Raw genomic sequence first — 12,758 nt, forward strand, 5'->3', positions numbered from 1 at the left:
GCCAAATCCCCGAGTCAGGATCAGGAGTGGATCTGACCTTCTGCCCCGGTGTGAGGAGCTGCCAGCAGCACTGCTGTGCACTGGCTGGCACAGCTGCTGGCCTGGCACTGCAGGGCTGAGCACGGCAGGGACAAGCTGTCCCTTGCTGGCAGCTGAAGTGGGTCCTCCCCGGGACTGGGAAAGACAGAGCAAGGTTGTGGAGCAGCAAATGCGATGCTGCTGCCTCTGCAATGGTGCTGAGCAGCCTGGTGGCTTTCAGCAGTGCCAAGCCCATGGAGAACACTGCACTTTTGCCCTGAATATTCCCCAGGCACTCACATCTCCTTCAGCCTTGACACTTGGGTGGAGTTTAGGCTGGGGCTGCCACCAGCCCATCCAGCTCTTCTTGCTGCCATTGCCATAACCTAACATTTATAGCAGACTGGCCACAGATTGGTAACTCCACTGGGAGACTATGCAGCAGGAACCTCCAACTGAGGAGAACAGGACCCTGGTTGCAGAACATGCTGCCTCACCGAGATGGGCAAGGTGGAAAGAAACCCCACAGGGTAAATGTGTCACCCCTCAGCTGTCCTGGGCACTGCACACCCAAGCACCCTGGAGTGCAGGTAACTCAGTGTATCTTCATCACCTCTTTGGCTTACAGGGAACTGAGGCACACGATGGGGTTTGCTCCCTCAGACAGGGAGTCAGTGTCAGACCCAAAACCTCAGCCAAATTCCTGGTTCCTCTGGACAACTGCTGGTGCACAATGTATCGTATTTTTGCAATCCCAGCTCTGAAGAGCTTATCTGTCTGCAATTATCCTCTTCTGCAGAAGCTGTTTTCTAGCTGGCTCAGTACACAAACAACAAGCAACAACCATCTAATAAATTAGCAAAGCTTTGAGTGCGGTGACTTGCAGAAACAGCAGCTAAACGGAGGGGCTGGTTATGTGCTCAGAGATGCTGGTGTCTGCTTAGAGGAGCCCTGCTGAGCTGCCCAGAGTCCTTCTGCTCTGATATGGAGGGAGATCGGGGGGATTTTGGGTGTTGGAGGGAGATCCAGGGCTGGGAAGAGGTCAAGGGGCAAACCTTCCTCTGTGTTAATCAACTTAATGAAACAAGCCCTGTGGGTTTTCCCCAACTGGAGCCCTGTCCCAGGAGCTGAAGAGTGGTGATGTGTCTTACGCAGCAGGACACAAACCTCATTAATCCATATGAGCCATATGAAGAGATCCATGCAATCTCCACTTTACTGGCTTGCTGACCCTCAGCTTGAAGACACACAGTGTCCTTATCTTCTCTCTGCCCTGAAGCAGAGCACTGCCAGGCCTACACACACAGCTCACCTCTCCTTCTGCTTCTCCAGTGCTTCTCATGATGGTATCAGACCACTCAGGTGTTTTGGCAAAACCTTGCCCTGATACTATCTCTGCTCCTTAACTAATTCCAGAAATGCTCACATGGGAACAAAGAGGAGTTATGAAATGAGGACCTGTTTTTCAATTCAGAGCTGGTACAGACAGCTTTCCATCCTCCCTCCCACCCCTCAGCAGCTTTGTGGCTAATTTAGTTCCCAAATGCATCACAGCCTCCAAGATCCACTGCATCCGTGAACTGTGGGGCTCAAATGGAGAAGGAAATTTTGTGTTACCACAACATGCTGGTGCTCCCGAGGCTGTTCAGCAAAACACAGGCTTGACACCACAGGAAGGAGCAGTGGAAATATTTTGGTTACAAGCAGGTGGAACTAAACAGATGTTTGAGAAATGAAAAGCTGCTTTTTTAAGTGTGTCAGCGTTGCTGCTCCAGATGAAGCAGGATGAACTGGAGCATCTGGAAGCCTTGGTAACAGGTTTCTTAGAGTGATCAGATAATGCACCTTCCTTTTATGACAGAAGTTGAGCTACAGAGTGTGGATGACAGCTGCAAGGTGTGCAGACCGGGGAGCTGCCTGCTCCCTGAGGCAGAGCAGGTTAGGGATGGGCCGATGAAAAGGCAGCCCTCTCGTCTGCCCCATTTCTCAGCTTTTCCACATGATTTTTGCTCCCTGGAGAATAAATTTTCTTGTTGTCTTCTGAGAGGAGTGGATGAGAAGAAGCGTGCTTGCCTAAACAAAATCCAGCCACTGGGAAAAGGCTTTTGGGCTGCAAAGATCCTTTCAATGATTCATTGTGCCTGCCAAGACTTGAGGCTCCTGGGACACCTGTGCAGGGGTTGGTGTGTACCCAGCCTGTGTGTGAAGACACCCCAGGGTTTGAGGTGACAATGTTGCATGCAGTGGCTCCTGGCACTTCTGCTCAGGGCTGTGCAGCTTTCCACACCCCAGAAGAAAGCAAGGGGCCATCATCATATTTCCCCATCCTCCTGCTTTGGGGTGTAGTTGCTGGTTGAGGCCAAAAAGCCCCTCAGCTACTTTGAGAGCTGTTAGCTGCCTGGGGAGGTCTTTTTTGCACCTTGTGTCCAGACCTGTGCCCTCTGCTCCTCTTGACCCACCAAGAGGGTGAAGGGCTCTGGCACAACAGACCCTGGGTGTCCCTTAGCTGCCAAGGAGCTGAGGGCAGGGCAGCATCAGGGCTGTGCTGGAAGGACTCGCTGCCAGCAGTAATTATGTTGTAGTTGGGTGAGATTAGGCAGGCTGGCAGGCAGCCTGTGTCTGCAACGCTGTGAGAAGAGCCTGGCTCCTGGGGAGAGCTCAGAGAGAGCAAGGACCAAACCCTGGCTCTGTGGCTGCCAGCTGGAGTAATGCCCCAGGCATGCTGAGAGCTTGACCATCCCTTGCTGCTCTGCTTCGTGTCACAGGAGGGTTGCTTGCAGGGGGCCCATTCATGACCGTGTGCAGCACCATGGATCACTGGCAGCCCTCTACCTTCCCAGGCTCTGCCTGCTCTGCCAAGCACACTGAGGCTCTTCAGCTAAGTTTTCTGGTCAAAGAGCTGAGCTGATGTTTGGGAGCTTGCAGGTTCTGGTGCTAACCTCTCCGCTGGACCCCTGAGTCAGCGGGAGAGGACCTTCTTCTGGACTTGTGGTGACTGATCCATGATTTGAGGGTTTGAATTTGCTGTCATCCAGCAAACACCACGTGCCAAAAATGACTGGAATTCACCCCATGGTCCTGTTGAAGATTCACAGCTTCAGGCTGCAGCAAGTTTCTCTCCTGTCAATCACTGCCTTTTCCTCAGGCATCTTACTCCAGCCCTGGGGCTGAGTGAGGAGCTGCAGTGAAGGACTCTGGAGAATGGGTAAGAAAAATCTTATGCTGAAGAGACAGGAGGAGGAAAATCTTTCTTGAGCAGCATTCAACCATTCACTGCTGAGGACCCTGGAGAGGAGTATTCCTCCACTGGGAACACATGCACCACTTGCTTCCCATTAGCTGCTCTTTGCCTCTCCTGCAGACCACTGGAAGACAGCAACAGCTCCTTCCAAGAAGGCTTGTCCTGTCCTGCTCTGCTCTCCTCTACTCTCAGCTTTCCAGAACAGCTAAATCAACAACCTCAGGGTAAAAAAGAAGGGGGAGAAGACACAAAGCTCCCACCAAAATCCATCTATTGCAGCTGGTGGATTTGTCTGACTGTAAGCACTGGTGTGCTGAGCCCTTTCCATTCTGAAAGGGAAACGGGGAGACAAGGGGGAAGGATGGGACTCATGAGGACCCTTGTCTTAAGTTTTGGGTTCAAGTGCCACTTTCCATCTGACTTCAGGAATGTTCTCATCCTCCATTTTCTGTTGAGCCACTGGAGTGTTCTTTTGCCTTGTGTATCTCAGCTTTTTGTAGCACAGAAAGTTGGTTTAAAACCCTCTCAATTTCTGTTCTCACAAAGAAAAGGAAACCAAAGTCCATTGTGGGGAAAAAAAAAAAAAAGGAGCAAGACTCCTCTGAAACTCCTACCTGGAGATACTCAAAGCTCAGAAGTGTCTTCCTCCCTAATCTCTGGGAGCATTTCCTAGCCCAGGTGAGCTGCAAACTCACACATTGCCTGTGGTGGAAATTCTATGCTGGGAACACAGCTGTCTTCTCTTTGAAAGCAAAACCTTTTGCCAGGTAGGGAGCTGTGCTTCTCCTGCTTCCCTGTATTGCCTCCAGGGTGCTTTCCTGGTCTCTGGAAAGCTTGGATTCTACAGATTTGGACAAGAGGATGCTGCTTTTGTGCCTCTCCCTTTCTCTTCCTCCAGGTATATGGGCAGTGCTGAGAACCCTAAAATAGAAACTCATTTGGGTTCCATTGAATCTGGCTCTGGAACAGGCCAAGCTATCTGCCAAGTGACTAAAACTTCTCACCGTTACTTGTAGTCACTTCAAGAGTACCCAAAGCCCTGGCCCACAGCAATAACCTGCTGTACAAGCATGGAGGATGCTGCACAAGCATGGAGGATGCTGTGCAAACACGGAGGCAGAGGAGGATGGGGTGAGGTCTGCAAAGGCTCTGCTGAGTTGCAGGACCTGCAGACCTCTTGCTGCAGGGGATATCCACCCCTGGACAAGACCCTACCAGACTCTAACAAAGTTCAAAGCCTGAGCAGATGGGAGAGCAGCAGAGTGAGAGTGGGTAGACATTTGCCTGGGGCAGTGGCATGGATGGGGAGCCTGCAGACTTGCAGCTCCCACCACTTCTCCCTGGAGAGGGATCTGGATGTGGTGGAAAAGCTTCTCTCTCCTTGATGCAAGAAGCCCCTCAGTGGCTGAACACTGTATAAACAGCAGCAGCAGGCTCCCTCCCCCTTTCCATTTCTGTTTGTTAAACACACTCTCCCTGCCTTTCGCTCACTCAGGAGCTAACACGGCATCCAGCTTTGCGAGTCGGGGGCTGTCAGTCGCCCTGCCAGAGGGTGCTCTCTGGATGCTCAGGGAGGGGAACCAAAGCTACCTCTGGTGATGAAGCACCATCCAGCTGCCCGGATCCTCTCCTGACTTCCTCTCTTTTCTGGGGACAGTTGCAGAAAAGTGCTTTCACCTCTTTGCCACAGGTTGACTACCAGAGAGTGGAGAGGACCGAGCGCTCTGTCCTGGCCAGCAATGAGACCATAACTCGAGGTGAGCAGCTTGGGTCCTGAGGGAGGAGGACACTCTGGTGTTTGCCAGGTGGGTTGGGGAGGGCTTATCTGAGTGGAAGGGCTGAAATGGGGCCAGGTCTCGGCCACTCCACGCAGTTCAATCCAAAAATTTGGGGAACTGGATTTGGGGTCTGACAGCCTTGAGAGTTGGAATAGAGAGTGAACAAGAAATACTGCTGGGAGAGTTTCAGATGGTCCCTGAGCAGAAGCAGAGAGTCTGGGAAGCAGGATGCTGAGTGAGAGCAGCCAGGAGAACAGGTTGTTCCAGGGGGCTGCAGGGATGAGGCACGTACAGCTCTGGAGCGGTGTTCTGCAGGTGTGGGGCTGTCTGAGAGATCCTGATCTCTCCCACAGTCTGCCTCCTCATGGCTTGGTACCTCCTGCCAGCTCCTCTGTGCTGGGACCGCACGTGTTGCTGGCACTCGGCTCACTGCCAGAGATCAGTGCCCTAACAGAGACAGAGATGCAAAGGGAGATAGCAACTGCAGGAAGAGAATTGGTGCTTGCTTGCTTTCTGCACTCGTAGCATGTGAACTGCTGAACAGAGAGAGTCTCCTATGGTCCTGTTGTAGCTTGCATTTCACCTGCAGTTGCTGATAGTCCCGAAGCAGGATACTGTTTTCACCCTGCTTATTCTGTTAGTTGGCTGTGTTATTTCCCTCTCCCCCCTTGTCTCATCTACCCTGGACTTGCTGAAATTCAGGAGGTAGCAAACTCCCCAAGACAGCCAAGATTCTTCTACCAAGCTGTCTCTTCTCTTTGGCAGTCCCAGCAACTGGTGTGTCTCCGTCTCAGTGTCACTCACTCACTGAGCCCTGTCTCCCAGCCAGCCTTGCTCTGTTCCCATGGAGCATCCCACAGGCAGAGGGCCCCATGTGGTTCCCTCCTGCTTTCTGTAGGAGAAACTTCCAGGAGGAAGCGTGCATCCCCACCAAATGGATCTCTTCACATCACCTTCTTTTTCATCCTGTCCTGAGCTGAGTGACTAGGACATCCTCCTTGCCTCATCTCCTTCAGAGTTTTCTGTGGCTGCAGCCTAGGCAGGGATGTGCAAACATTTAGAGTGAGGAGTGACAAGAACTCCCTGCTGTATCTCCTTCTCCTTGTACTTTGTCTTCCAGTGCCAGTTCTATGCTGGGGTCCTCTGTGAGCAGCTCCAGGGCCCCTAAGCTTGGCAAATGCAGGGGTGGCACTGCAGATCTGATGTCATTAGGCTTCTGCACCAATGGGCCTGATCTGGAAGGCATCTGATGATGGGCAGAGGGTCTTCCCTTCTGCACCCCTTCACTGGAGATGGAAGGACCTGGGACAATTTCTATCTACTCTTTAGCTTCAGGGAATTACCCCAGAGCTGCTCTTAGTGCAGAAGCCAGGCCATTGATGGCACAAAGAAGGCAAAACCCCCTCCCCTCCATCACTTACATTTTGCATCTTCATGCAGCTCTTGAAATCTTTGTCCATGTTTTATCCTGAGAGACGCAGAGTCCTCTCTGGTGCTGAATGCAGGAGGTCAGAGTTAGCAAACTTGGGCTTAGTTCCCAGCTCTGCTGTGGCTGTGCTGTGTGGCCTGTGGTGAGCTGGTTAACCTCCATAGCTCAGTATAGTGTCCTCCTCCCTTAAGTGCTGTGGGGTGCAGGGCTGAGCGTTGCTGCCTCTCGAGTGCTGTAGGGGAATATGAAAGTGGTGGAAGGAGGTGGAAGCTGGCTTGCCCCAGGCTGACAACCAACTTGGTGATGAGGGGTGGTCTCAGACCTTGTGCCATGGACACCTGACTGCTGCCAGATATGGGACTTGGGAGGGGGTAAGTCAGTGCTCCATACTGGGCTAGTGGAGATGAAGAGGTTTCATAGAGTTGAGCTGCTTCAGAGGAAGGATACAGCAGAATAAATCAGTGAGTTGAGACATGGAGGCACTCATCAGCCTTCACACCCTGGTGCTGCTGTAGGAAGAGACTGTGGCTTTCACTAACCAGAGAGCTGAGGCTGGCCCAAGTCCCTCCATTCCCTCCTGTTGAATCAACTGTAACTGAGATAGAACTGCAATTCCTGGCCATGCTCTGAGCAATCTTTGTCCTTACCTCCCCCTTTTCTGCACTCCTTGTCCCCATGCTACGTGCCTGCTGGCTGCAGAAACCCCATTCTCCCTGCTTGGGACATAAAGAGGAATTCTAATTAACAAGCTCTGTTTACTCCAGCCCTCTGCTTGCCCCTCCAGCCCTGCTTTCTGAATCCTGCCAGGCTTTGCAGATGGCACTTCCAGGTCAGGATATGCCCTGACAAATCTGGACCAGGCTGGCTGCATGCCTGGGGCTGTAGCAAGGGTATTCCTGGGAAGCAGAGGTGCATTTGAGTCCCAGGGCACCTAGTTCTGGCCCTCTGTAGGAATGGATTTTGGAGCTATCACGGTGGTCATTGTCTCTCTCAGTCATCAACAGCAGTGTGCTTAGTGAAGGGCTGAGGTACCACAGCTTCTCTGTGCTTCCCCCTCCTCTTCCCTGCTTCCCAAGGGCTGAAATCTGCTGGCACAGGAGGCCTCACTGAGAACCATCCCTGGGGCCCAGCCCTGCCTCAGGCTGAGAATGAAGACAGGATCCAGGCAATGCCCTGTTTCTGCAGCCCTTCCTGGCAGCCCAGCACAGAGGAACGGGCTTAGGGTAGTGTTTCTGCCTCCTCCAGGTCTGCCCTGATGTTTTGTTCTCCCAAAAGCAGCTGCCTCTCAGCTCCAAGTCTGGGCACAGGAGCATGTCCCTGGTAGCAGCCTACACATGTGCCAACACTTCCATTACCTGCTGAAACTGACCTCAGCCCACTCCTAGAAACATCCCTGTGACCTCCAGGCAGTCCTTGGAGTGGGAACATTTATTATGACCATTTTGTCTCTTAATTAAAATGCCTTAATTGATTTTTAATAGCTCCCCTTTGGAAAAAAACCAACAAAGCAAAGCAAATCAAATAATAACTCCATTAAGGCCATTTTGTTAGGAAGCCAAACAGCTCCAATAACCATGATGTTCCTGGCTCCTCTCAGATGGTGGGCAGCTGCCAGCCTCCAGTGAAAGGAAACAGCCTGAGATGTGAACATGGGGGCTGGCAGCCAGCTGGTGGGTGAGATGGGGAAAAAGAGAAGGGAGTGCCCACTGTGTTTGTGCCAGGGCTTGGGTACTGAAGACAAATGGGACCTGAAAGCCACAGAAAAGGCAGTAGCAAATGATAGTGGTAAAGTAACACCCAGCGGTCTGAAGGTACAACAAGCCAGGTGGAGAGCAAGCACTGAAAGTGTGCCCAGCCCTTGCTCTGTCTCCTTCACGGGCCTTGCTCTTCTGGCAGCAAGGGTTGCTTTGGGGCCACCTGCAGCTTGGGTGTCTGAGGAGAGGCTCTGGTTGAGCTGCTGCTTCATGAGGGTTGGGCTCTGTCAAAGAGGAAGTGGCTGTGCCACCCTCCCAGGACCCTGCCTGCCCCCCTTCTCCATTCCCCACTGTGTCAGCTGTGCAGGGTGGCTTTGAGCTCCTCACTCCTGCCATAGAAGCTGTAACCTCCCTTTGGCCTTTGGGCTACCTTTCCAAAGCTGGGGGTGTAGAGGTCTGAGATCACCCTTAAGCAAACTCTCAGCACAGTAAATCCACTCATTTCTTCCATCCTGCTGCTTAAAGCTGCCTTCCTACCCTCTTAGTGACAGCTTTATGGTCTGCATTATCACAGCATCTGAGCCAAACAACTTCATTTAGAGGAACCATTGACATAAATTGACCAGCAGTTAGACAACTTAGACAAGACAATGGATATGGAGAGGGCAGGAGAAAGCAAGTGTGCAGGCAGGGAAAGTCTACTGAAGGCAACACCTTTGCCAGGCCCCTGCAGGGGTCTGGGTTTCCAGCCAGCTGGGCAGATTCCTCAGGAGCAGCTCCCAAGGGGGAATCACAACCCTTGCTCTGAGGAAGGATGCAAGCAGCAGCACCCATTTGTTATTCATTGCAATGTAATTGCTGCCACCTTTACCATCTTGCCACCATTATAGCAAGGTATTTAAGGAAGCAGCTGAAATGCAGAGGCTCTGCACAGAAAGTATTGTCCCCTCCCAAGGACAAGCTGTCCTTGAACACTTGGCTTGCAGGGTATGGGATGTGTGGAAAGCCCACGAGCACCCCACCAGCCCCCCACCATCAGTGCTCCTGTTTCACCTTGTACAGACCCAGAGCAATCTGTTCCTCAAGGAGCTTCAGAAGGTTTCCAACAGTCTGCCTTTAATTCCCAGCTTTGTTTGAGCCCTCTGCCTCCCTCTCTCAGTGGCAGGACATTATGCCCTTGTCTGCAGGTCAGAGAACAGAGGATGCTCTGCAGACCACCTTGTGTGGGCTGAGTAATGACTTTTGCCCAATTTTTGTAGAATCATAAAATCACAGAATTGTCAGGGTTGAAAAGGACCTCAAGGATCATCTAGTTCCAACCCCCCTGCCATGGGCAGGGACACCTCACACTAGAGCAGGTTGCTTTTGATTAAGTGTGTGGTGGGAATGGGGGAGAAGAGACATATGAGGGGCCATGTCCAACCCCTCTCTGCATACCCCAGAAGCAATGCTGAGACACAGAGGCTGAAAAGGTGCCAGCAAGAGCTGGCTTTGCTCTTGCTGTGTATGGACTGAGTGAAAACCCTGCCATGACAACACTGCTGTTGCAATGGCACCGAACAGCAGCTGTGGGTTCCAGACTGACTCAATTCTGGCTCACCAGTTGGGCTCCCTTGTCCCAAAGCCATGTTCACACAGATGTTTGAGCACCACATGGCAGGGTGCCCACTGACACCACGGCTTTGGGGCTTTGGCTGTTGGGCCTCCTTGTGCCTGGATGCTCAGCAACAGCTCTGCAGGAGGCTTGCTCACAGCTTCAGGTGCTTGCCCCCTGCACATGCACATCCCTGCAGCAGCTCCCTCCTTTACCATAAGGGTAGTGGAACACTGGAACAGGTTTTCCTGGGAGGTGGTTGAGGCTCCATCCGTGGAGGTATTCAAGGTGAGGTTCAACAGGGCTCTGGGCAACCTGATCTAGTTGGGATGTCCCTGCTGACTGCAGAGGGGGGTTGGACTGGATGACCTTTGGAAGTCCCTTCCAACCCAGACCCTTCTATGGTTCTAAGATTCCTCTGCAAAGGCAGCAGGTGCCTGGGTGTCACCAGCACTGAGGGGACAGCCAGATTCTTTTAGGGGTCCTTGGCAGAATGATGACTGTGGTTGCAATCAAAGCTTTCTTTCCTTGACAGGATATTATGATTCATGTAGCACAGACTTTGTGATTGGAACAGCACAGGTCTCCTACAAGCAGGATTGAGGTGGTGCCACTTGCCAGCAGGGTGACACAGAATTTATTATTCTTTGTAAGATGGGGACAACCTTTTCAGCAGAGCACCCCTTGTGGCAGTGCTAGGGGTGATAGTTTTGTAGTAAAAGAGGAGGGAGTTAGACTTGATATAAGGAAGACATTTTTTACACCAAGGGTGGTGAAACACTGGCACAGGTTGCCCAGAGAGCTGGTAGATGCCACATCCATTCACCTGATCATAGGCTCTAAGAGGAGGTGTGAGAGAGTGGGAAGGGCATCCAGTGTGAGGAAGCATGGGAGATGTCACTGCTGCTGCTCTTTAGCCCAAAATGCCTGTGGGAGATGCCCTTCGAGTCTCAGTTCTTGCAGATGCTCTGCTGTCTCACTTCTGCCGTGTCTGTGTTCTAGACCTCCCTCTCCAAGTGACGGAAAGTCTCAGGCCAGACATGGGACCATTGGAGGAAGCCAACAGCACCCTCACCATGGAGAAGACAGTGTTAGATGAGAAGCTGCCACAGGGCTGGCATGCCAAGGACTTTGTCACTCCTGGACAAGATCTCTCTGGTTCTCGCAGTGTTATGATGGACAGCACCAAGATCCTGGGAGTCCAGGTTGTTCTGATTGCTGCCTACTCCCTCATCATTCTGCTGGGGTTCATTGGTAACTCCTTGGTCATTTACATCATAGTGAAGTACAAGACCATGAGGACAGTCACCAACTTCTTCATAGCTAACCTGGCCCTGGCAGATCTGATGGTGGACACACTCTGTCTGCCTTTCACCCTAGTGTACACACTGCTGGATGAGTGGAAGTTTGGAGCTGTTCTTTGTCATCTGGTCCCTTATGCTCAAGCTCTGAGTGTCCATGTGTCCACTCTCACCCTAACTGTGATTGCCCTGGATAGGTACCGGTGCATTGTTTTCCACCTGGACAGCAGGATTTCCAAGAGGCTCAGCTTCACCATCATAGCTGTCATGTGGCTAGCAGCAGCCATCCTGGCAGGCCCTCTGGCCATCTTCAGAGAGTACCGGTACGAGGAGATCCCATCCATCAACCTCAAGATGGCTGTCTGCTCAGAGAAGTGGCCTTCTGGTAACAACAGAGATGCCACCATCTACAGCCTCTCCATGCTCCTGCTGCAGTATGTTTGTCCTCTTGCCATCATTTGTTATGCCTACACCAGGATCTGGTTCAAGCTGAAAAACCACGTCAGTCCCACCTCTAGGAATGAAAACCAGTGCCGGAGGAAGAAGACGACCAAAATGCTGGTGATGGTAGTTGTGGTGTTTGCAGTCTGTTGGCTCCCCTTCCACATATTCCAGCTCGCCATTGATCTTGATCTGGTCCTTATCTTCCATGAGTACAAACTCCTGTACACTGTCTTCCACGTGGGGGCTATGTGCTCCACGTTTGTTAACCCCCTGCTCTACGGCTGGATGAACAAGAACTACCGGAACGGCTTCCTCATGTTCTTTCGCTGCCAGAACAAGCCAGAAAGCATCCACACTGAAGGCTCTGTCAGAGGGAGGTCCTACATCTTCAGGGCCAACACCCTAAATGGCAGCATCAAACAGACTCCTGGTAACGAACCACTGCCCACAGAGGTGTAGGGATGGGACATCCACCTCCGGGACTGAGGCTGATCAAGCCCAGAGATGTTCTTTGGTGAAGGCCTTTCCTTGGTGGCACACCAGGTTGCAAAACCATTGCAGCTGCTGCAGCCATGTAGACAACCCCCGCCCCGTACTGCTCAGTTCAATAAATCTGGTGTATTCCTGATCAAAAAAATGATTTTTTTCCTTTCTTTGCATTCAAAATGATGCTTGCAGAAGCACCAAAAATTGTACACACAGAGGCTCTCATCCAGCCAGCAAAATGCCCCTTTTTTTGCTGTTTGCATTTGCCAAGGTGGGCTCTTCAACCTTTTGCCCCCTGACAGATTACACATTGCCAATGGAGAACATTTATTGTGTGTGCTCATTTCTCTGTAGGCCTCCTCTCCAAAAGCCTTCATGATCCACCTTTAGCTAATGCCTCCACAGGGAGGGAGAAGCACTCTCTATAAATGTAGGCTGGTGTGCTGGTTTGAGGCCAGCCAGGACATCTCTTGCCCCGAAAGGGACAAAAGAATGACACATGCAAACGGATTGGAGAGTGATGGAAAGTTTAAATGGAAAAGCAATTGGTGAAGCTACAGAAAAACTACACAGCATAGTGGCAAAGAACATCCTAAAGCATACAGAGTCCCTTACATAGTACCCAGAGGCTTCCCAATCCTTCCCTTCTCCCACCTGAGGGTCCACCCAAACCCTCAGGGCTCCTTCTTCCCCCTCCCGCTGCTAGGCAAGTCTCAGGCTGGCCAGGTCTGGGACTGCCCCCCCCCCTCCATTCTCCTCCTGGCATTAGGCCT

General features: G+C 51.9%; 1 protein-coding gene across 1 annotated transcript; it reads left to right on the forward strand.

The window, feature by feature from the left end:
• Positions 1-10,717: 10,717 nt before the first annotated feature.
• On the forward strand, positions 10,718-11,958 carry LOC128973100 (neuropeptide Y receptor type 2-like). Its single transcript, XM_054389298.1, has one exon. The coding sequence runs from the start codon at positions 10,795-10,797 to the stop codon at positions 11,956-11,958; it is 1,164 nt and encodes a 387-aa protein (XP_054245273.1). The 5' UTR covers positions 10,718-10,794.
• The last annotated feature ends 800 nt before the right edge of the window (positions 11,959-12,758 follow it).

This window comes from Indicator indicator, chromosome 18 (assembly GCF_027791375.1).
Source record: "Indicator indicator isolate 239-I01 chromosome 18, UM_Iind_1.1, whole genome shotgun sequence".
Classification (NCBI taxonomy): domain Eukaryota; kingdom Metazoa; phylum Chordata; class Aves; order Piciformes; family Indicatoridae; genus Indicator; species Indicator indicator.